Source organism: Lepidochelys kempii, chromosome 15 (assembly GCF_965140285.1).
Source record: "Lepidochelys kempii isolate rLepKem1 chromosome 15, rLepKem1.hap1, whole genome shotgun sequence".
Taxonomy (NCBI): domain Eukaryota; kingdom Metazoa; phylum Chordata; order Testudines; family Cheloniidae; genus Lepidochelys; species Lepidochelys kempii.
The window spans coordinates 24,540,969-24,564,584 of NC_136394.1; the positions used below are offsets into that span (position 1 = coordinate 24,540,969).

General features: G+C 49.4%; 1 protein-coding gene across 21 annotated transcripts in view; it reads left to right on the forward strand.

The window, feature by feature from the left end:
- Window positions 1-23,616, forward strand: part of NCOR2 (nuclear receptor corepressor 2) — a 412,272-nt gene that overhangs the window by 277,669 nt on the left and 110,987 nt on the right. For 18 of the 21 annotated variants that reach the window (XM_073313442.2, XM_073313441.2, XM_073313453.2 and 15 more), the window contains 2 exons: window positions 1,285-1,339; window positions 3,512-3,610. In XM_073313442.2, the coding sequence (XP_073169543.2) occupies window positions 1,285-1,339; window positions 3,512-3,610 (154 nt within the window). Of the gene's footprint in view, window positions 1-1,284; window positions 1,340-3,511; window positions 3,611-20,383; window positions 20,566-20,977; window positions 21,164-23,616 lie in introns of those variants that run through there. The other 3 variants (XM_073313460.2, XM_078848969.1, XM_073313461.2) reach the window with 2 other exon arrangements.

A 23,616-nucleotide genomic window follows, 5' to 3' on the forward strand; every position in this document is an offset into this window, starting at 1 on the left:
TGTATTCTTTAGGAGATCATCCATCGTAAGAATATAGATGGGGAAATCTCATGATCAAGTCATGGCTCCTAACCTCTCTTGGCGACTCTATCAGTTCATCAGACGATGGGGAAAATGCATCTGGGGAGGGTGGCTGCACTGGGTAGCCGATGCAGCCATAGCTTTGCAGAAGGGGGCAGCTACCCAAGCAGAGGCTACTGCAACCATGAGGCTGCAGAGCAGCTGTGTGTGGTGGGGAGGGGATTGTTCCAAACCCTCCTTATGAGAACACCAGGCCCGGCTATGCAGGTCTGTTGTGTGAGCTGCTATGCTCAGAACGCATCCCGATGAATGGCAGGCAGGCAGTGGGGTCAAAACCCTGGGCTGCTAGCACTGATGGACTTGTTTGGTGGACCCCTGGCTCCATTGAAGTCAATGGCAAAGCTCTCATTGACTTCAGTGGGGTCAGAATTGTCACCTCTTGCCTTTCTCAGGCTGCGTGAGCAAAACTGCAGGGAAACAGGCGGGCGAGCATTTGGGTCTTTTACTGGAAGGGGCTGAGTGAGTTTGACGCTCTCCCAGGAGCGCAGCTGCCATGCCTGGCTGTCACTTCTCCCCGAGGACTTCTGACCAGCAGCTGGGCCTGGTGATGCCAAGGCATTTTAATCATGCTTCGTGATTTCCCTGGAACTTCCTCGAAACAGGTCATTTGTTTTCCGTTTGCAAACTCCTCGCTCATTCTTACGCTTGGCACTCAAAGGGAATCAGTGGCAATCTTTGGCCTCTCTTTCCTTTGGCAGGGCTTGAGAGAGGCTGGCACGAAGTGGAGTAGTTCTTAGGCTTTCCTGTGGTATGTGATTTAGCCGATTGCCGAAGACCGCTCCATGGTGCTATCTGCTTCAAGATGCTGAAGCTTCTTGTCCTATTTCTTCTGTCCTTCCCTGCCCCGCTATGCAAACCTGTGGAATAAAAGCCAAAATACTGGGGGTGGGGGTGGGGAGAGGAGACATTTTCTCCCCCACCTTCAACTCCCAGTCAACAAAACTTGAATGGGCTACATTTAAAGTTCTCCTCTTTCTGGGAAGCTGCCTCATCAGGACAAATAAATATTTTTTCAAACCAATGAGTCACTTGAAAAGCTCCCTCCCACTGCCCTCTGACTTTAGGATTCAAGGCTAGCTCTGCCAGCAGATGGAGTGCGCAGGCAGCTGCAAGGCCAGGGCTTGGGATCACAAAGGCAAACATGGAGAACAAACAAAGAGGTCTCCAGGCTTTCACTTTAACCTTCTGTCTCTTGCTCTCTAGGTTCATGCAGCATCCAAAGAATTTTGGTGTGATTGCTTCATTTTTGGACAGGAAGGTAAGTTGGTTTGGTTTGTAACGAAGTGATTTTCAACCCCTTCTCTGTCTCTATCTGTCTTTCATTTATCTCAAGTGTTTCTCTTGCACCCATTCCCAAAGTATCTAATGCACAGAACTATTCCTCCTATTGAAAAGCCTTCTTTTATAAAGCCCTGTGTTGCCACAGAGCCTCTTTCACCAAAGAATCAGAGTAACGGTACTTGCTGTGGAAAGGCAGTCGCTTCTGCAGCAGAGGGAGCCAGCGAGGTGGCTGCACAGTAGCCAGAGGAGGGAAAGTGCTGGCCAAGGACATCAGGACATATCCCTATTTTTATGAGATGACATGGGACTGGAGTGTCTGTGGAGAGCAGGCAAGGACCTTAGTTTTTATGGTGTCATCTGAATGACCCCACGTGAAATGAAGTAGATGGGTTTTGGCTTAGCTTGGAAAGATGAGAGGCGGAGTCCTCTCTGAAGGGATTTGGAGCTCAGGGTGTCGGGATTTTCAAACCTACTGTCTGGGCACCTAAACCCACGCCTCTGCTTTATCTCACATTTTGTAGGCATCTCCCATTGACTGGACTGTCATGTATTGGGGGTTGCAGACATTCGGCGTGCCCTGTCCAGTGTGCTGCCCCTGTCTCAACTCAGGGTGGGGCCCCAGAGATGTTGTGAACAGTAACCCACTGATCTCTTGCATTATCATTTCTTTCTTTTTTTAATTCTGAAAAACCATCAATAGCCAAGAGGTTTTTAGTGGTGGGTAGACACTGAAATGGCCCAAGCTCCCTAGTGCACATTCCTGGTGGATTGATTTACACCAAGGGGCTTTTTTGACCCCCACTAGTTGGACAAACAAAGGAAGTATTTGAAAAGCAGACCCCAGAAGATAGTGAATCTTCTGTTCCTCCCAAGACAAGACGAGTAATCTGTACCAGAGCTGGGCAGCCTGGAGGTTTGGGTGGTGTCATATCAGTAAATCCTAAATGGGCACAAAGTTGCAGCCTCTGGGAAGGAAGTTTCTAGGCTAGCACTCCAGTCCTAGCACTTTTGACCTGTAGATCTCAAACACTTTTCAAAGGAGGGAAGCATCATTATTGCCACTTCACAGATGGGGAAACTGAGGTGCAGAGCAGAGAAGTGACTTGTCCAAGGTCACACAGCAGGTCAGTGGCAGAGGTGGGAATAGAGTCCAGGTCTCCTGAGTCCCAGACCAGTGCGCTAGCAGAGAGACTGCCCTTTCTCTGAAAGGATGGGATCTGCTAGGACACGGCCAGCCACTTATTGTCCTGGCTGTCCAAGTTGCAAACCAACTTCTGGCTGCAGAACTTCTGCCTCAGGAGAATATCATCGTAGCCTGGATTAACGCACTCAGATTCTGGAGCAGAAAGCTCCACTTCTCATCCCAACTAGCAAACAGGGTAACAGACACAAAGACCCTCCTCTAGAGAGCATAGTGGGTGTGTGTTCTTGTAATCGTGGCTATAGAAAGGGATCCAATTAATGCCTTAGAACAACCAGACTCTGTTTTGCAAACAGCTGTATTCTCCATGCGTGAATGTGACAGGTGTGTCAGCAGGTATTCATCCTGTCGACAGAGCCGCCTCACTGTGCAGCTGCCTTCTGTACTAAAGCACCGTCGTCTTCCAGCCTCCCCCTTTCTCCTGTTTTCTAATGCAACTGGTCCATAAGTCCTTCCTCTAGGCCGGTGCCTGCCTCTCTCTGAGCATTGTAATTGGAATCCAGGCAACAGCTTCTGAATGCAGAGGACTCAATATGTCAGCGAAATGTGTTCAACGCAGCAACTGTGGGATCTAGTGCTCTATTCTGGCACTTATAGGGTGGGGTGCAGTTATAGGGGTGCACTTATAGGAAGGGGTCCCAGGTCGTCACTTTAAAGTTTGCTGGGTGTTGAGTGCCCTGGGCACGTGTGGGGGCTCACTCTGTTCCATGGCTGAGCATCTCTCCCAAATCGCTGGGCCCATACTGAGCTCTCAAGGGAAAGCCTGGCTCTGGGTGGGTGTGGGAATGTTTTTTGCCCTGCAAACCTCCAGTAATCGAAGGAAACCCAGCTGTATTGGGGTCTGGAAACATGCCGTGTGTAGCATGTGCCCAAACGCCCAGTGCTGGGATCCTGCGCTTTGAAAGAATGCTGGTGTCGAAAATGTGGACACTTCCTGTGTCGTTACAGACGGTGGCAGACTGCGTGCTCTATTACTACCTGACCAAGAAGAATGAGAACTACAAGAACCTGGTGCGGAGGAATTATCGACGAAGGGGGAAGAATCAGGTAAGAGGTGAAGACGGATGCACAGGACCTTTAGCCGGTCTCTCCTCCTGACCACACAGCAACAATCCTTTATATTCACAGCCCACAAATGTCAGGTTAAAGTGATCCATACCAGATCATTCCTCCTCTCCCCAGGGAGTGGATGGCATGGTTGCTGGCCACAGTGACTCTTCCCATCAGGACCTTAATCTTGGAATTGAAAAGCTATTTGGGGCCTTTCTGTGGTCAGAGTGGTTCACTGAGTGTTTGGCTTTCAAGAGGCGTTGTCGTCTGGGAAATGGTGACATTTATATATTCTCCTCCTCCCCAGCTTATCAGTAGATTTTAAAAAGAGACGATTTAAAAAGGGAATTAGTGCTTGTGAAAGACCCGAGAGGCTGGAGTCCTCTGTGTACACAGTAGATACAATCTACGCAGTAGGACAAGTTTCCCCAAGCTGTCTACCAATGCACCTCACTTCTACGGATGTAGGGACCACTAGCCTTACAGGTGAGAACAATATTCAGTCTCCTTGGGCCATTTAGATCTTTGCCTCCCTCAGACTGTCAGCAAAGGTAACCATTGTGTTAGTGGCTTTTGTGATATGGATCCTTGAGATGTATCTGCTCCTTGGGAACTAAGCTGAGACCACTGAACTCATTTCACAGACAACTGAAAAGAACTGGCAGTGGCGTGTGGTCACCCCATGCCATCAGCTCCAGGGCTAAATTTGAGCCAGTGACTGATAGGTCACATTAACTCTGCCGCTGAGATTTTCCAAGCTATCGAGGGGAACTGGGTGTCCACGTCTCTTAAGCAGCATCGACCGTCTCAGCCCACATCTTTAACCCAGTGGAAAGTCTTCTGGTGAATCCCAAACCTTTAGGAACTGTCCATTTCATACAAGGGTGGGTGGGGGGAAATCTATTTAGATAACGTGATGCTAGGGAGGGAATAAAAGGCTAGTGCCCTTCTTTCTTGTTCTATAAAACTACCAACATAAGCAGTTCATTCTGATGCCTTGCCATAAGAAGTACTTGTCTGATTGAAGGGAGATAGGTAGCTTTGCCCCAATTTGATCTCCACAGCATGAAGACATCAGAATAATTAGCACATGATGAATACCACAGACTGGCCCAATTTTCTCTTCTTTTTTTCAGACTTAGAAAAGGAAAAGGCCTGTTAGGTGATCCATCTCCCTGCAGACACGGGATGGTGGCCTGCAGTATGTTTTATACTGTTGACCATAGTCTGTTTTATTAGGTCACAGCAATAGGATGTGAGGTCACGTTTGTTTCTTGTTCATATCAGAGGCACGCAGCTAATTCTGATTTCATTGTTGAGTTGAGCAAGTAACAGGCATGGGGAGGGAAAGGTAATTTACTTCCCCTCCCCTCGCCTCTTGTAGATGTGCACCTGTGTGGTGACATACCTGCATATACTTCACTCAGTGTGTTTTATTTACATTTCAGGTCATAAACCATACTTGGTTACAAAAAGTCCCCAGGGGCTTGCTCACAATTAACAAGTGGGCCTATGCATGATCACTAGAAGTAGGGTTCTGTCTTTTTAGAGGCGTGTAAACGTCAAGCACTTGGAATTTGAGAACATTGATTAAAATAAGAGCGTCATATCGGAAGTTTTGAAGGGGTATGTGGAATAATCAAGCCTTTTATTAAATCTGTTGTTATTACCAAATGCCTAGAAGTGTGCTAGGTGCTTCACAGAAAAAGGAAAGTTGTATGGCCGGATCTTCTGTTGGTATAATCTGTCACAGATCTGTTGAAATCAGTGCATGGGTTGATTGGAGGTGGTGAAGCACAAGGGAACAATGAGATGAAACAGGGTCAGTATGAGAATTTGTGGTTTGCAGGAACCCTGCAGCTGTCTGAACAACAGGAGAAAGGGGTCTTCTACACAACCTTTGTAACATCAGTCTGTATTCTGCCTTGTTAACTACAGTTGATGCAGTTAAAGCATTGAACTTGCCCTTCTAGATGGAAAAGATTTAAACATGAGAAACTGGGAGTTAGTAGAGTAAACAAAAGAAAAACAACAAAAAAAATTAATTTAGTTCTTGTTGTAGCAGAGCATGCAGCTGAATCCGGATAGAAATCGCATTTCAGCCGGGTCTTTCGTTGCTCTGTTTATGCTTTTGAGAAGGCAATAATGGTGGTTTTATTTGCTTTGAGGAAAGAGGGGAGTTCAGGGCGGGTTGGAGATAATTATGAGATGAAATGAGCTGTTCTAGTGTCAAGACTGTCATTGTGGTCTAGTTATTAGAAAATAAATTTTAAAAATTCCCATAGCTGCTTTGGCCGATTGTCTCCTGGCAAAGGATGTTCCTCATAAAGCTATTTACTGCTGAAATAGCTCTTGCTGTGATCAGGGACTTCGCAGGCGCTGCTTCCGGTTTATGTAATAGAACCAAGGAGATTGGTGTTCTAATTCAGAATGTGGGCGCAATGCTCAGTATGTTTTCCAAACTAGAATGAGAGAACAGTGAGCAAATCTGATATACTATCATTCTCACTCCCCCGTCACCAACATGCTAACTCTCTCGAAAATAACAACTTTGAATTCAATGAAAAGAATCACACTGCTGTGCCCTTTGGCCTTTCAGCACTGGATCATTTAACAATTTAAGGACAATTCATAATCTTGAAGTTACAGTCTTAATATCTTAACCCCAGATAGAGTACAAAGTTAATTACATACTGACTTTTTGTCTGTGTTTTGTCAGGCGTTCTACAAGCAGACAACAAGATTAGCTAATACACATGAGCTTGTGTTAATGGTGGATTTTAACTTCCCTGCTATCTGTTGGAAGACCTTTACATAATTTCAAAACATATGTCCTGCGAGTTCTTAGCATGTGTAGGGAACAACTTTCTGAATCAGAAAGTTGAGGAAACAACTAGGTGGTCATCCGTTTTGGATCTGGTTTTGACCAACAGGGATGAATTAGTTGTGAATGGGAAGATGGTCGGGAACTTGGGAGGAAGTGAACGTGATCTGATGGAATTCAAGATCCTAAGGAAAGGAGGACACGAGAACAGCAAACCAAGGACACTGGATTTCAAAAAGGCAGATTTCAACCAACTCAGAGAAATAGTAGACAGGGTCCTGTGGAAAGACCAATTAGGAAGAAAAAGAGTCAGAGGGCTGGCAGTTCCTAAAAGCTGTAATGCTAGAGGCTCAACATCAAGCTATTCCGACGCAGAGGAAAGAGAAGAGCCACAGCAGACCAGCGTGGCTGCACAAGGAACTTTTTAGCTATCTAAAAATGAAAAGGGATCCATACAGGAAATGGAAGGAGGGGCATGTCCCCAAGGAAATATAATGGGAATAGTGCGAACATGTAGGGACACAGTCAGAAAAGCCAAGACAAAGAATGAGTTTCAGCTGGCAAGAAATGTTAGAGACAACAAGAAGGTTTCTACAAATAGGTTGGACAAAAAAATAAAGGTCAGGGATGGTATGCGTCCTCTGCTCAGTGGAGAAGGTGAGCTGGTTACAGAGGATGATAGGAAGGCGGAGCTGCTCAACACCTACTTTGCTTCAGTCTTCACACAAAAAATAATGTGACCAGATGACTCATGAAGTTATCATAGACAATAAAAAGGGGGAGGGATGCAGATCAAGATAAGTAAAGAACATGTTAAAGATCTTCTGACTAATCTGGATGCTATTCACCCCAGGGTGCTGAGGGAATTAGCTAAAGAAATCTCAGCGCCAGTGGCAGTAATATTTGCAAACTCAGGGATGACAAGCGAGGTCCTGGAAGCCTGAAGCAGGGCTAAGGTAGAGCCCATCTTTAAAAAGGGGGGGGGGGGAGGAAGAAGAAGCTGGGGAACTACAGACCAGTCCACCTGACCCCGATACCTCGGAAGCTACTAGAGCAGTGTCTAAAACATTCAGTGTGCGAATACCTGGAGGATGGAGGGTGATCATGAGCAGCCAGCATGGATTGATTTCCTCCTTTGACAGGATAACTGGTTTAGTGGTTAGGGGGAATGCTGTGGACATAATATACCTGGACTTGTACAAGGCTTTTGATATATAGTGCCACATGACATTCTGATAAGTGGCTGGAGAAATGCAGGCTCAGTGGAACTGCCATTAAGTGGATACATAACAGGTTAGACAACCACAAACAAAGAGTAACTATTAATGGAATGTCAGATTGGAGGGAGGTCTCAAGTGGGGTTCCACAGAGATCTGTTCCGGGTTCGGTGTTGTTTAACATCTTTATTAATTACCCGGATGTCGGAATACAGAGCATACTGATCAAATTTTCAGATGACCCAAAGCTGTGGGGGAGGGTTGTCAACCCTCTGGAGGGTAGTGCTAACATTCAAAGGGATCTTGATAAATTGGAGAACTGGGCTATAGACAACAAAATGAAATTCAACAAAGACAAATGTAAGGTGCTACACTTAGAGAAGAAAAACCAAACGCGCAAATACAAAATGGAGGGTAACTGGCTTGGCAGCAGCACGGCTGAGAAGGATCTGGGAGTTGTGGTGGATCACAGCGTCACTATGAGTTAGCAATGCGATGCTGCTGCAAAAAAAGCAAATGCAGTTTGGAGTTGCATTAACAGAGGCACAGCAGGCAAATCACGGAAGGTGATTGTACCGCTTCACTCGGTGCTGGTGTGGCCTCAGCTGGAGAACTGTGTCCAATTTTGGTCACCAGTGTATAGAAAGGATGTAGAGAAACTGGAAGGGATCCAGAGGCGGGCAACCAAGATGATCAAAGGGATGGAACGCAAGCCACATGAGCAAAGGCTGAAGGAAATGGGTATGTGTCGTTTGGAAAAGAGGCGATTAAGGGGAGATATGATAGGGGTCTTCAAATACTTGAAAGGCTGCCTTAATAAGATGGAGAAAAATTATTGTCGCTTGCCACAGAGGGCAGGACAAGAGGCAATGGGTTCAAACTACAACATAACGGATTTAGATTAAATTTCAGGAAAATCTTCCTAACAGTAAGAACAATAGGACAATGGAGCAGACTGCCTAGGGAAGTCATGGACGCTCCTTCACTAGTGGCTTGCAAAAGGAGGCTGGATAGTCATCTGTCTTGGATGGTTTAGACACAACAAATGCTACATCTTGGCCGGGGGTTAGACCGGATGACCCTTGCGGTCCCTCTAATCCTGTGGTTCTAGGAGTCTGAGGGTTTTTTTTTTTACCTTTTTCAAAAACACAAATTTCTAATATATAATTTCATTATCACTCTAAAACTTTTTAAAAAAAATTAGGTCAAATATTACTATACACGTTACTAACCGGAAGCGAACACCGGGTTTAATTGACATTTACATGCAGGAACAATTACAAATACACACATGTGGGGGTAGGGGGCTATAAGCTCTTCAGGACTTCCAGGACTCAGTCTCCTTCAATGACTTACTCAGCTTCAAATTCACTTCATGGTATGAGGGAAACTGTTGTTTCAGTCTTGTGTACGTGGAGAATCTGACTGGCTTCGCTTTAGTAGAATAACGGTTATGCTATTCCAGCCTAACTTCCCCATGTAGGCACTCTGTTTTGGAATAAAAATGACTTCATTCCATTACACATTACTTCATGGAGCCTAGTTATTGTGGAATAAAGTCACTTTTATTCCAGAATCGAGTGCCTGGCCAGAGGAGCATATCTGAGAAGCCACAATACGGTAGTAACTCTGCGGTAGCTGTGCCGGTCGGTTTCCCCAAGCCGACAAGCCCTGAGTGAAAACCTCCCTCCAACAGCAGGAAGGCAGGTGGTGCAGCACAACCGGGAGCAGCGTCAGGATGCGGTGGATTGTCAGGCTATATAAAGTCACCGGTTGACTCAGACAGCGAGAGGGAGCCTGGGATGTTTCTCCTCATGCCTCCTCCAAAGTGGATCAATCAGGCTGCTGGGCTCGGGGTCAGTTTCATAGATCAGCTGCTAACGAAGCCAACTGCCATGGCCAGGATGATTCAGAGGTAAATGAAGTCATCTGGCTAAGTTCAAAACCCCCCAGGCTGAGTCCCTGGGCAGGCCAGCAGGATATGCTCTCCTGCTTGGTGTTGCAGTCAGCACTCAGATATTCCACAGTGAAAGAGCCGCTTCCTCGAAAGCGTCAGAGCTAATGAACATTCTGTATCCTCTCCACTGACGGCAAAACAAACTGCCCATCCTTACTGTGCAGGAGACCACAGCTGTATTTTCCCCGATGCTATGACATTTGAACCGGCATGTTGTAGTGATTAAAGCAGGGAGCCGGGAGCCAGAAGTCCTGTTCCAAGTGACTGCGAGTGACTCACTGTATGACCTTGGCCCTTGGGCAGCTTGAATAGTTCTTGCCAGTCCTGAGAAACATTTTCCCATGCCTGCCCTCTGCCGAAAAAGCAACTGCATTATTTGTACAGACTGCTGTCCCGCACCCAAAAGAAACCCATTTCTTGTCCCCCGTGGTCACTGCAGTAATGTGAAGGAACAACACAAACTCCGACTTTATAAACACGCCGTTCGTTTTACGTAAACACTGTGTCAGACTGTTAAACTGCTGAGCTATTAAATATCTGCAGCAGAGACATGGCGTGTCGGCTAAACTTTTCTTGCGTTGTGTGCGGGATGGGCATATGCAAGGCAAGTTGGGAGTTCGTGTTCCTTGCCTGTTTCACTTGCTTGTCTCGTCAGTGCGCTTTCATGGCTCAAGATTACTTACGATGCAGAAGAGTAAGGTCCTCATGTAAATCTATATAGCCATAGATGTCAGCAGAAGCTCTGTTGATTTACACCAGACAAGGATCTGGCCCTAAGAACAACAACATGAAGAATATATAGCGGGATCTTCAAAAGCACCTAGATACCTCGTTTGCATTGAAATCATGGGATTGGGTGTCTAATTATCTTTACGAATCTGGCCCGTAAGTCTTAAATTTACCTTTCCTCAGTTACCCAGATCCATTTTTTCCCCCTAAACCTTTCATTGTTATAAAGGAAGAAGTTGGCAATAAAATAACATCAGAGCCCTGGGTCCATCCTGTGGGCAGTACTCACACAGTCCCTCGTCAGCAAAGCGTGGTAGTGGGACACGCTGCCTTTAGTGGGACTTTAGCATGCGCTTAAAGTTGAGCAAGCACCTGAGTGCTGGATCCAGACCACAAGTAATGCCTCACCGCTAACGGAACTACTTACGTGGGTGACTGACTTGTGTGAGGGAGGGTTGCAGGACTGAGTTGGTGTGTTAGGGGCTGGGAGGGCCTCCCTAACCCGTTTAATATCACCAGCCTGGGTTTGGTTTGATGATTCCCAGTCTCGTGCGGTGTGCAGGAACTCTCTCATGAGGAAGTGAAGGTGCTCAGGATCGAGTCCCAGGCCCTGCCCACTTTCCATAAAGGCAGCTGATCCTCTCGCACCGGAGCACAGTAACGGGTCCCAACAGGCAGGCCGAATCCCTCGTCAGAGCCACAAACTTCCAAATTTTTAACTGAACATTTTTTGTCAAAGTTACTCCTCATGGAGAGCCACATGCTTCTGCTCCAGGCAGAGGGCCAGATGGGGCCATTTCGTTTTTAAGCCAAAATCCCCACTGGGAATTTAACTTGGAAACTGATGGCATAGGATGACTCAAAGTTTTGAAAAGCCACCGCTCCTGATAGGAAAACGCAGCTATTTCTGGGAAAGCTGCTTCCATGCATTTTCTTCAACTCAGCGTGAGCTCATCCGTATATTGAGGCCAATTGCAAGGGTCCCTCCCGCCCCAGAGAAAACCTTGTGATTTAGCAAATATCCAATTTTTATGGATCGTCAAAACTCCTCTTTCTTTTCTCCCCCCCCCCCCGCCCCGAAATACAACACCCCAGTGAAAAATAATCTCACCATTTATACGCAAAGATCCAGAAATCTGATTCAAAGGTCCGAACTGGCCCCAGAGACTGATCTACTCTGTGACCCCTAGAGATGGTCCCTGCAGGTCAGGATGGAGGCGTGCCCTGGGGCTATGTGGGAAAGGCCAGCAGTGTTGCCAGCCTGTTCTGTTGGTGAGCTAAGGTGCCGCACTCAGGGTTGTAAATCTGGCATTTTTCGGCTGCGCGCTATTGACTTCAAACAAAGAATCATGCAGGGAGGAAGGATAGTTGGTGCTGAAGTTTGGGCGCTGGCCGGGGACCTGCGGACCGGGGTTCAATTTCCTGCTTTGCCGTGGACATCCTGTGGGGGAGTCCCTGAGCCTCCGTGTCTGTGAAATGGGGATAATAGCACTTCCCTACCTCACAGAGGTAAAACTTGTATGGGCCTCAGATGGGGGGCCCCGTGGGTTCAGTAGGTAGGTGGTAATATCTGAAATGTGGAGACATACTCTGCTGTTTAAGCAGGCTTTAGAAATGAGGCGGGCGTGGGTATGAAATGGACAGTGCATGCCACAAGGGATCTGTTTGAAGGATAACATTCAGAATCCAATATTACTTTACATCAAGCCCTTACAGGAATCCTGAATGTGCTACTTGGCTTTTAGTGCATCCGCTCTGGTTTCCTGCCACTCTGGGCTCGAGCTGCTCCCAAAGTCCTTCGAGCATGCGCATGGAAATGTCGTTCACCCCCCTCCCTGTGCGTCTCTTCTCCCCCCCTCCCCCCCGCTGCAATTGTTGTGCTGCAGTTTCTCCCCTATTTCAATAACCCAGCTGAGGTTTTCCAAACAAAATAAAAAGAATGCCCTAAACACATTCCCATTAACCCAGCCACATTGTTTGGCAATCAAATAAGAACGATATGGCCATATTTGGGAGAAAACTCAAGTCAGAATGGGCCACTATGGAAGGGTTAGTATGTGTTCCAGGGGGCGGGGGCTCTATGTACTGCCTGGCAAGGAGCTGGCAGCGCAGAAGCAGCAGGAGGATGTTGAGGAGTCTGAGGGATGTGGGGGCTGGTCTACACTGGAGACTTACATCGACGTAGCAACGTCTCTCGGGGTATCGTGCTACTCTAGGCTGGACAGGGAAGCCTGGAGAACCCGCAGTTCTTCATCCTTTGAAAGCGTGGATGCAAAGGAGTATTGAATCACATGCTAAAGAACAAGGTGGGTGAGGTCATATCTTGGACCAACTTCTGTTGGTGGAAGGTACAAGCTTTTGAGCCGCACAGAGCTCGTCTTCAGGCCTGGGGAAGGGAGCAGTGTCTGAGCTACATACGAGTTGGGATAGATTTTTAGGCAGAAGGGGGAGCAGGTGGGAGGCGATCTCTTGAAATGAATTGGGCAATTGGGGGTTAGATTGTTAAGCATAAAGGGTTTGAAGTGGGCAATTAAGGGTAGCAGGCAGTGTGGTGTGTTACAGGTTGTTTTAATGAGCTATAAAACCAGGGTCCCTGTGAAGTCCATGGCTTTTGGTTTCTGGCAGAGTTATGAATTTTAAGTTCCCAGGCTTGTTGTTTTGAAGGTGTGCAGGTTTCCCCAGAGGACAAGTATTGAAAGAGCCCTTCTGCTTAACAATCTGTCCCAACTTGTAGTTAGGTCAGACACTCTGTGCTTCCTTCCCTGCACCTGAAGCAGAGCTCTATGTAGCTCGAAAGCTTGTACCTTCCACCCACAGAAGTTGGTCCAATAAAAGATGTGACCTCACCCGCCTTGTCTCTCTCCTATCCTGGGGCTACAACAACACTACCAGCATGCTGAAGAACATCCAGCCAAGCCAGTTGGGCACTTTGGTGTGGCTTCATTACATATGTGGTGGAAAACCTCTTACAAGTGAAATGAAACACAGGCTCCGGGTTCCTCCAGGGCCTGGGCATGGTCAACCCCCTGCTCTGCCCCAGGTCCTGTTCCCACCTAAACCCTTCCCTCACCCCCATCCCACCTCTTCCTGCCCCTGTTCTGCCCTGGCCCTGCCCCCACCTGCCTTCTGCCTTCCCCCAAACCTCCACCTCCGCCCCGCATCTTCTTGCCCACACTCCACCCCCATCCCACCCCACCTCTTCCCACCCAGTTCCGCCCCTTCCCCTGAGCATGCCCCATCCCTGCTCCTCCTCCTCCCTCCCAGTGCCTCCTGCACGCTGTGGAACAGCTGATCTGCAGCAGACGGGTGGCGCTGGGAGGGAGGGGGAGGAGTTAATCAGTGGGGCCGCCAGCAGGGGGAAGTGGGGGAAGCTGGCTGCTGGTGGATGCTAAGCACCCCACTAATTTTTTTCTGTGGGTGCTTCAGCCCTGGAGCATCCACGGCATCGATGCCTATGAAGTGAAAAGCTCTTTCTTTCCCTGTTCACACGTGAGTTCAGGCTCCAGCATTTCTCCTGCAGCAGTCGATGTGTTCTCTAAGGGTGCAAACCTGTACCCACGCGAGTACGTCCTGTTGACTATAAAATCCAATGGGGAGTTTTGGATTTTAGCATTGTGGGTATCTTCCCTTTTGCAGGGGAGATACAGAATACCAGGTACCTAAAGGAGAAAGTTGTTTCTGAGGTGTGTTGTTTTTGACAGATTTGGGGTTGTAAACAGCTCCGGAACAAGGGAAATATTCCAGCATTTCGTGCCACTGTTCATTTGCTTTCCAAAGCAGGCCTTGGTGGAAATCCTAGAGAGGGATTTTCTGCAAAAACATTGATGCTTTGTTTGCGCTAGGCATGTCTGCAGTGTGGGTGAATGCAGGACTTCTGCCCCCAGCGTTGTCAATCTGGCATCTTTCCCTAGGGATCTGCTTACAAAATTCCTAGAGGGGAGTGGTACAGGCAGCTCGTGAGGCTGCAGGCAGAGATAAATAGCGCAGTATAAGACACTTAGTGGGTGAGAAGGCAAACCACAGAAGAGGAGAAAAATCCATTTCCTGACTGGGTCAGTGAGTGTGGGCTGTCCTCCATCCCCATGTACAAATATGGTCATCCCTATCCTTCTTCCGATCTCTTGGGACTCCTCTTGCACAGGCAATCAATTCACTTAAAAAAAAAAAAAAACACGAGCAGGAAACCAACCCCCTTATGGAAATGCCTGGGAGGACTTAAGAGGGATCAAACTGACAAGGTTCTATAGAAGTCACTCTAAAACCCTTCAAGGAATCCTCTGGCACCTTATAGACTAACAGACGTATTGGAGCATAAGCTTTCATGGATGGATACCCACTTGGTCGGATGCATGTCATGGGTATAAACCCTTATAGACTCTACTATTGTTTGTATTGTGGGAACACCAAGGGACCCTGGTCCGAGACCAGGGCTCCGTTGTGCTCGGTGCAGTACAAAGACATATCAGAAAGAGCGCCTCAGTCCGGCGGAGCTTGTAATGTAAGTATGAGACGAGTCCACAGATGGATACAACAGGTGGACAGGGAGCCTAAGGTAACAGTGAGACAAAACTGATCAACCGAGAATCATCCCCTTTCTGAAGGGTTTGTTGGGGATTTTTTTTAACCACCTTGTAGCAAGATTTTCTATCATTCTATAGGACTGTTCAAAGTACCTATAGGGAAGTGGCTCTACTTTATCGACTGCTGTAGGCCTTTTCCATATCCTGTGAAGATTAGTCACCATACAGAAATGCAAGTCCCTACAGTTCCATTGCACACTAGCAAAGGATCACGTTCCATGGTTTATTCTTCTGTGCTAGGACTTCTCGGCAGAATTAGGCCAGTTCTTGACTCTGCATATTTTTTATGCACTTGTTTTCCTTATAGAATCGACAACCCAGCTCTTTGATTTCATTCTGCTTCCACAGTTGCTCTCTCAGATGGAGGCTCAGGACAGCAGTCATCAAAGTCAAGCACCCGACAGCTATTCCTCATTCTCTGCATGTTGTTTCGGTGATAGCATGCTTTGATTTGAGGTGTTTCCCTGTGAGTGGAGGGTGCCAAGGATGGTAATGAGATGTAAGGCTTGGGGATTGGGACATTCCAGACAATTACAGCGAAGACTTTGGGACCTGGGTGATACGTATATACTTTAAAACCAATAATAAAAGCCTCAGCCATCCACCCTGTGCTCTATATCCATCCTGTCTGCAAGGGCCGCCTGTGGGTTGTGGTCTGACTGATGCTATTTGCAGCGGCTGCCTGGCATCAAGCCGCTGTCGTAAGTGTCTCTGCCCCGTCTCTGCTATAATGTCGACTGACACAATCCAAGGATGCTTTGGGGGAGACATCGTGGGGTGATGGCAGTGTTTGCTAGTGGTTAGAAGAGGGAATTGACAGAGGTTCTCATATGTGTAGCGGTAGGTTCAGCTTCTCTCCATGCACACAAGTTACTCCTGCTCATGTTAACTGCAAGAGACAGTATGTGGTTGTCCCATTAAAGGTACAAGATTCACATGCTGTTTGGCTGTGGAGCAGGCTGCGCCAGGCCACTCACTGGGGAGTGAACGATGCCTCATCTGCAGCAGATCCAGGTGGGGACAGGAAGGAGGTGCACGGCTGAAGTAGCAGAGTTGGGAAGCCCTGGACGAAGTGCTTGAAGCGACGGGTCTTGCTGCACCATTTCAAAGGTGTAGCCAGGGCTCTTCTGGTGGTGCTCATCAATGCAGGAGGAGAGGGAAGACTCCTACAAGGCAGTGCAAACTGGCAACTCCAGTGCCTTCAGCCATGTTACGGGCCTGATCCTCTAAAGGGACCGCCTGTGCAACATACCTACTGAAGTCTGTAGCCGTTGTCTGGGTTGGAGTCTATGGCTGCCTCCTGTGTGAGTGCGCTGGGGGGATGGGATTCTCCGTACCCAAGCAGGGTCGTACATAATGTGGCCCATAGAGTGGGTTCCTTAATAAGGCCAGTGCTGTCCCCCCACACAGACACTCCAAGCTCATGTAGAAAAGACAACCACAGGCCTCCTGGTGCTTCCGTGCCGAGGTCCCTTTAACCCTTTGCCTTAAGCTGGTCTCATAGATTCATAGATTCATAGATATTTAGGCCAGAAGGGACCATTATGATCATCTAGTCTGACCTCTTGCACAATGCAGGCCACAGAATTTCACCCACCACTCCTAAAAAAGACCTCACACCTATATCTGTGCTATTGAAGTCCTCAAATTGTAGTTTGAAGACCTCAAGGAGCAGAGAATCCTCCAGCAAGTGACCCGTGCCCCATGCTACAGAGGAAGGCGAACTTTTTTTCTCTGAACTTTTTGAAAAATTTGTCACTCTGATCACATGCGATGGTCTCAGAGCTAGCCTGTTGGCCAACCAAACGCAAATGGGAAACAGAATCAGAGCCATTCTTCTGAAGTCACCCAAAGGAAAATCAAGTCTCTGGCGCTGTGTGGTAGGAGAAAACACTCCCCAAACAGAGCTGTAAAAAGAAGGGGAAAAAAGTGCACTGGGTTGTCAGAGGGTTCGTATGAGCTTTGGAACACTTTTAGAAGTCGCTGTCAGAACAAATTTCATAGACTATCAGGGTTGGAAGGGACCTCAGGAGGTCATCTTGTCCAACCCCCTGCTCAAAGCAGGACCAATCCCCAACTAAATCATCCCAGCCAGGACATTGTCAAGCTTGACCTTAAAAACCTCTAAGGAAGGAGATTCCACCACCTCGCTAGGTAACCCATTCCAGTGCTTCACCACCCTCCTAGTGAAAAAGTTTTTCCTCATATCCAACCTAAACCTCCCCCACTGCAACTTGAGACCATTGTTCCTTGTTCTATCATCTGGTACCACTGAGAACAGTCTCGATCCATCCTCTTTGGAACCCTCTTTCAGGTAGTTGAAAGCAGCTATCAAAGAGAAATCATTCTTCTCTTCTGCAGACTAAATAATCCCAGTTCCCTCAGCCTCTCCTCATAAGTTATGTGCTCCAGCCCCCTAATCATTTGTGTTGCCCTCCACTGGACTCTTTCCAATTTTTCCACACCCTTCTTGTAGTGTGGGGCCCAAAACTGGACATAGTACTCCACATGAGGCCTCACCAATGCCAAATAGAGTGGAATGATCATGTCCCTTGATCTGCTGGCAATGCTCCTACTTGTCCAGCCCAAAATGAGGTTAGCTTTCTTGGCAACAATGGCACACTGTTGACTCTCATCCAGTTTCTCATCCACCGTAACCCCTAGGTCCTTTTCTGCAGAACTGCTGCCTAGCCACTTGGTCCCTAGTCTGTACCGGTGCATGGAATTCTTCCGCCCTAAGTGCAGGACTCAGCACTTGTCCTTGTTGAACCTCATCAGATTTCTTTTGGCCCAAGCCTCTCATTTGTCTAGGGCCCTCTGTATCCTATCCCTGCCCTCCAGCGTATCTACCACTCCTCTCAGTTTAGTGTCATCTGCAAACTTGCTGAGGGTGCAATCCACACCATCCTCCAGATCATTAATGAAGATATTGAACAAAACCGGCCCCTAGACCGACCCTTGGGGCACTCTGCTTGATCCCGGAGGCACTCCGCTTGCTACCAATTTGGTTGGAAGGCGATATTGTCTCAGGGAGGAAGGAGGTTTCGCTAGTGTCAGAGCATTGCCCTGGAGAGCACAGAACAAAGCCAAGGTGGTGATTGTAAAAGCCATGTCATTAATACTAGAAAAATATCCTAGAACTGTGCTGCTGGAGGTGTCATGGGATGAGTTGGAGAGGTGATTAAATGAGCTTGCTTGGCTCACGGCTTCTCTTCAGGGCATGCATCACTCATTACATCGCGAGAGCTGTCGTGGGGAGGTGCAATATCTAGAGATGTGGGGAGGGGGGTCGTGCCTGTTCGCTGCAGGATGCATTCAAGCTCCAGGCCCTAGGGTCCGTTGAGTGTTACCTGGGACACAGAGAGGTGCAGGGGTTCAGCTTAATTGTGCTGTCTCATGTCCTGCAGGCTTGGCCTGTGCAACTTGGAGGTCAGGACAGCAATTGAGGTGGGGTGGCAAGTCTTCCTTGGAGAACCACGGAAGGAGGAGAAAGGGGACTGATCAGAGGCGCCGCTGGAGCTATGAGTGGGGATTAGAGCTGGGTGGTGGTGATGTAAGGGGTTGTTTTGAGGAATAAAAGGAAGAGAGAGTTTCTTCCAGATATTTGTGAGTTCTCCTCCCCACCGTGGTTTTTCTAATGGATGGAAGTGGGGGAGCTGTGCATTCTGAGCAGTGCCAGGAGTCACAGTGTAGTGATCAGTGTGCAAACTCATTAGTACTGTATATTGAGAGCTAAGAGAGAGGGTGGAAGTAGCACAGTGAACCCGAGGGGGAAGCGTCTCTGAGGGTCCGTGCTTAGCCTGCTCGTGGCATTGGTGGGCACATGCGCGTGTGCGTGCATACGTGCATTCACTTTGCCTCTCAACTGATTGTAAAGCACGTGCCTCATTCCAGTCCTAAGTGTACCTTTTATCCCTCACAAACCTGCTGGGACCTCCATGCTGCAAATTCCTGTCCTCGGAAATACTGACTTGTGCTGGGTGCAGGTCAGCAAAGAGAGCCCTGGAATCGGGGGCTCTTTGGGGCAGGCACAGCCTTCTTTGGGGGATCATATTGCAGCAAGTACGTTGTTTGTGGCTTGTACAAAAGAATCCCCCCTTTTGCTTTTTGTGGGAAGTCTGGGAGCCTGAATAGCCTTGCGGTAGGTGCATGGAGGGTCTTGCAGGACACCTACATTTCTGAAGCTGCCGTGCTGTGATGTACCGGCAGCGCTAGTGGCCACATGAAAGGTTTACTGGAGAAGAATTTGGCCTTGTGAGCAGAGCAGAGGAGTGAATCCTGCTGCAAGCCTGATCAGCAAAAATCAGTGGGGATTAAAAAAACCAACCGTGTGGCCCACTCCCCAAGGGAGGCTATGCTGGGGGGGGTCTCAGAACAGTGAGGCCTCATAAATCGTCTTTAACTCACGCCTGCACCACCCTGCGATCGTCTCACCACGATGGGGAGATGGGACCAGAGGTTTCACCCTTCTCCCCCCCGAGTTCCCCTGCTGTAGAGTGTGCAGCTTAGGTACCCTTGTGTCTGGTAGGTGCGCCCTGCAATTCAACGCACGTAGCAGCAGGTCTCTGCTCCCAGCAGCTCCCCAGTGGCTCTGCAGAGTGACGTAGTAGCGGAGGGAGAGGCGTGCACTGGGGAGAACAGCGTGGCTCAGGATGGGAGCATTGGCGAGGCAGGATGAAACTTCCAGAGGCTGGCACGGGGCAGAAAGCTCTTGTGCTCCTGGAGAGGGGAGCTTGAGGGGAAGGAAAGGGAGGAGGCCCATCCTAGATAAACCAACAGAGGCACCGGGAGAGCATTCCAGGCAGCGGGAGCTGCAGAGGGGAAGGCTCTCTCCCCAACGGTGCTGGCAGAGCGTGACTGAAGGAACAGCCCCTCAGTGGCAGGGACAGTCTTTTTGTTCTGTGTTCGTACAGTCCCTAGCCCCGCCGGGGCCCTAGGTGCCTCGATAAGTCAAACACTAAGGACTGAGTCAGTGGCCAGGGTCGGGAGCGGAGCCGTGTGATGTTTCTTTGCTGGGGGTTTTGATGGCTCCGTTGAGCGGGGTTAGGGGCCTGAGTGAGGTTGTTGGAGAACGTGAGTCTCTCCTGGACGCAAGGTGCAGGAGGCCACGCTTCTGGGGTTACATGCACAATCCCCTCTAGCCTGTGAGGTTCCTGTGCGTTGCAGAGGAATTGTCTTGATCCTCTTGACACGGTGCCATGGCCTCGAGTATCACGGCCCCACTGGGCGGAGCGGAGCGGAGGGGAGGGGAAGGCAGGAACAGGAACTCTCCGGAGGTTTGAAAGCTTGGAAAATAAATAGCAATGTGCTGTAAATTAACCCTGGCATCCCCTGAGATGAATCACGCTGGCTGCAGCCAGCCCTGAGCCCCGGTGACGAGCGCTGTGGTTTATAGATCATGATTCATCGGCCCGTCTTAGCGCGACCACATTATTCCAGCCGATTGCAAAATCGTAAGAGGAATGTTGTGGTTAGTTTACGGCTTAACTATGCAAATCGTCAGGAAGCCTCCCGAGCCGGAGAATGTAGACGCACCCCGCCCGGCTGGCAGGGCTGTGAGGGGGAGCGGGAAGCACCGGGAGCTGGCCATGGGGCTGTACGGGAGCAGCAGCTCGCACGAGGCAGGGTCCGGGATGGAGCTGGAAGTAAGTGCTTCGGGGAGCCGGCTCGCCGGTGGGTAGAGGCTGCCGTCCTTCCAAGCGGGGACTGCTGCATGCGAGCTGGGTCTGGCTCCCGCGTGGTGCCTGTGAATCTGGCTGGAGCTTTCCGAGGGCGGGGAAACCTCCCTGACTGGACCGACAGAAAAGACTTTGCTGAGATCCACCCTGGCACTCTGCTGCCGAGCTCCCCGAGAGGGACGCTCGCCCCTTGCGGGGGGCTGAGTCCCCTCCTTGTTCTCTGGGGGCCGGAGGGGAGCTGAACGCACGAAGCCCGCTCCCCACCCCTCCTCCTGCGGCCTCCCGCCAGATCTCAGCAGCTGCTGGCTCTGGGAGGAAGTAAACAGAGAAGTGGGAGGAGCTGCACCTTTCCCTCCCCGCGGCCGTATGGCAGGGAGGGGTGCAGCGAGAAGCCCCTCGCTGCTCAGGGAATGGGAGGACTGCCTCGGGAGCCGGGACCTCGAGAGGAGGGAAAGGGAGGGGCTGGCGAGCAGTGAAAGCTTCGCGGCGGACGAAATCCTCATGACATTACAGCCCAAAGGAGTTGGCAAGGCCGATTCCCACCTGGGGGCGGGGTGTCACTTGGGTGTGTATTATTGTCAAGACAAGAGAGCTGCTGGGCATGGGGGGGTTTGGCTGGCGATGCCAGTGGGTGGGCGCTGTCACAGCCTGGAAGGCAAGTTAACTAGAGGTGCACACGGCTTCTAGGAAGGGCTGCAAGCTCCGTGCTTGTCTAGAGCTAATCCGAGTCCTCTGGGAAATGAGGACAAAGGTGAGCAGCTGTTCATAGTTACTGTGCAGCTCAGGCGGAAGGGCTCCGGGGAACGTCAGCCTGCACCCCGGGGCTGTGAGACACATTGTTTGTGTCCAAGCTGAGTTCAATAAACAGGAGGGATTGAAGGGAACGCGAAGCGCCAGCGTCGATGCTAGAGAAGGATGGGTCTAGGGGTTAGAGGGCTAGCCTAGGTCCTGAGAGACTGCAAGTCCCTGCTCTGCCACAAACTTCCCATGGGACCTTGGGCACGTCACGTAGCTCCCTGTGCCTCCTGGCCCATCTCTGTAATGAGACAAGAGCCCTGCTGTGCCTGTCAGGGCTGTTATGAAGATACGTGTGTCACACTGGGAGGGGCTCAGATACTACAGAAATGGGGGCTGATCTGTATCCTGGATAGATGGATGCTTGCACTGCCAGGAGTTAGTTCTGCTCTTGCCCACCCTTGGAAATACGCCATGCTCATCAGTATCGTCCACCCTATGATGAGAGAGGATCCACACTAACCCCCAGCACCGCTTGCCGCTTCCCCCCGGAGGGCACTGGGATTAGATAAAGCAGAGGGGCTGTGGGCTGGATATCAGGGAAATATTTCCTGGCAAAGAGACTGTGGAACAGTGACCCTGAAAACTGGATGTCACGCAGTGCTACAAAATATACTGCTAGGCCTAGTCGTGCCTTGGGCGAGGAGCCACGACGCGCTGACTCCAGGTGTTTTCCTGCTGAGAGCTGGTCGGCCCGTCCTTTCCTTTTGTAGTTTTGCTGTGGAGTGTGCCGACAAGACATCTAGATCCCTTTATTTTCCCCTCCAAGTCTTTTGTTTGCTTTGTTTTTGTTTTACTTCACGGTTTTTGATTTGGCTTCTGGGTAAGGGTCTGTCTTTTCTGCATTTGTGCAGTGCCTGGAACCATGGGGTCCGGGTCGGTGACCCGGGTTCCACGGTGCTACTGCAGTATAAATTCATAATCACTGGGAGGTGTCCACGTTCTTGGAGAGCCAGAGCAGGTACTTGGAGCACTTCCTGTTTGCATCTGAACTGTACTGCAGTGTGTGGGCTCAACCTCTCCCGGTTACTCGGTGTTCTCTTCCCAGCCAGGCTTGCTGGGTTTCAGCGTGATGCTCACTGCTTTGGTGGTAAACGTGTGGCATTTGTCAGTACAGCCAAGGTTCCTTCGCAGGGTATCTCGCTGCACTCTGGGGCTCTGCGAACGGCTCCTGGCTTTCCTTTTGCTGCAGTGGATTCGCAGCATGGGGAATACATAGTTTCAATAAGAAATCTGCTAGGAATACGCAATTTGAAGAGCCATTTAGCCAGGAGGCCTTCTGACTGGGGGAAGGATTACAAGCTGAATCAGGATCATTTTTCCTCGGTGGCCTTGTGCTAAAGATGTTGACGCTGATGTTGTTTTACAGGTGGGATGGGGCATCGTAATAATAACCATTCCCTCTGCTGGAGTGAGACGTATTGATTCTCAAGGTCATCTGTCCACCTATGCTGTTCTGATCTGCCTTAGGGCAGTGCTGCCATGTGGGTAGCCCAGCCCAGGGCCCAAACACTGGCTATTTTATTTGTTTTTTGGTGGGGTGAAGCACACATTTTCCTGCGAGGTGATGCTAGGTTAATGCTGTGGTTGACATTGCATCAGACTTGCTTAAAAGTGTTCTGTGGGGCAATTTTTTTTTAATGCAGCAGCTTTCGTTGGGAGGGAAGGAGACCCGGACACAGCCTTTTTTGTGTACGTACCCCACAAACCCTCTCAAGCAGGTTGGGTTTATCTTTTCTGTTGAAGAATCAAATTGCTCAAATGCATATCCTATTTCGCGGCCATGCAAGGGACATAGACTCGCTTCGGGCTGCGTCCGCGTGCACATGTATTTCGGTGGGTGTGTTTCGTTGCCTTTTTGCTCCCGTCCCACCCTGTGCTTTTGCTCGTTGGCGCTCAGAGATCATTATCATCTGTGCTATCCCAATCTGATACTTTGCAGAAGAGCTGTGATTGCCTTACAGGATTACAGCACTCTGGTTTGAATAAGTGCAAACACAAGATAAGATGGTAACAAGCCTTCCCTCAGGAACACAGCTTTGTGATGCCATGGACAAGAACTCTGTATGTGGCTATTATCATAGAATATCAGGGTTGGAAGGGACCTCAGGAGGTCATCTAGTCCAGTGCTACTCAAAGTGGTGGTCCGCGGACCGGCGCCGGTCCGCAAGCCATCGGCTGCCAGTCTGCGCGCACATTGGGGGAAAAAATTGCCGGTCCCCC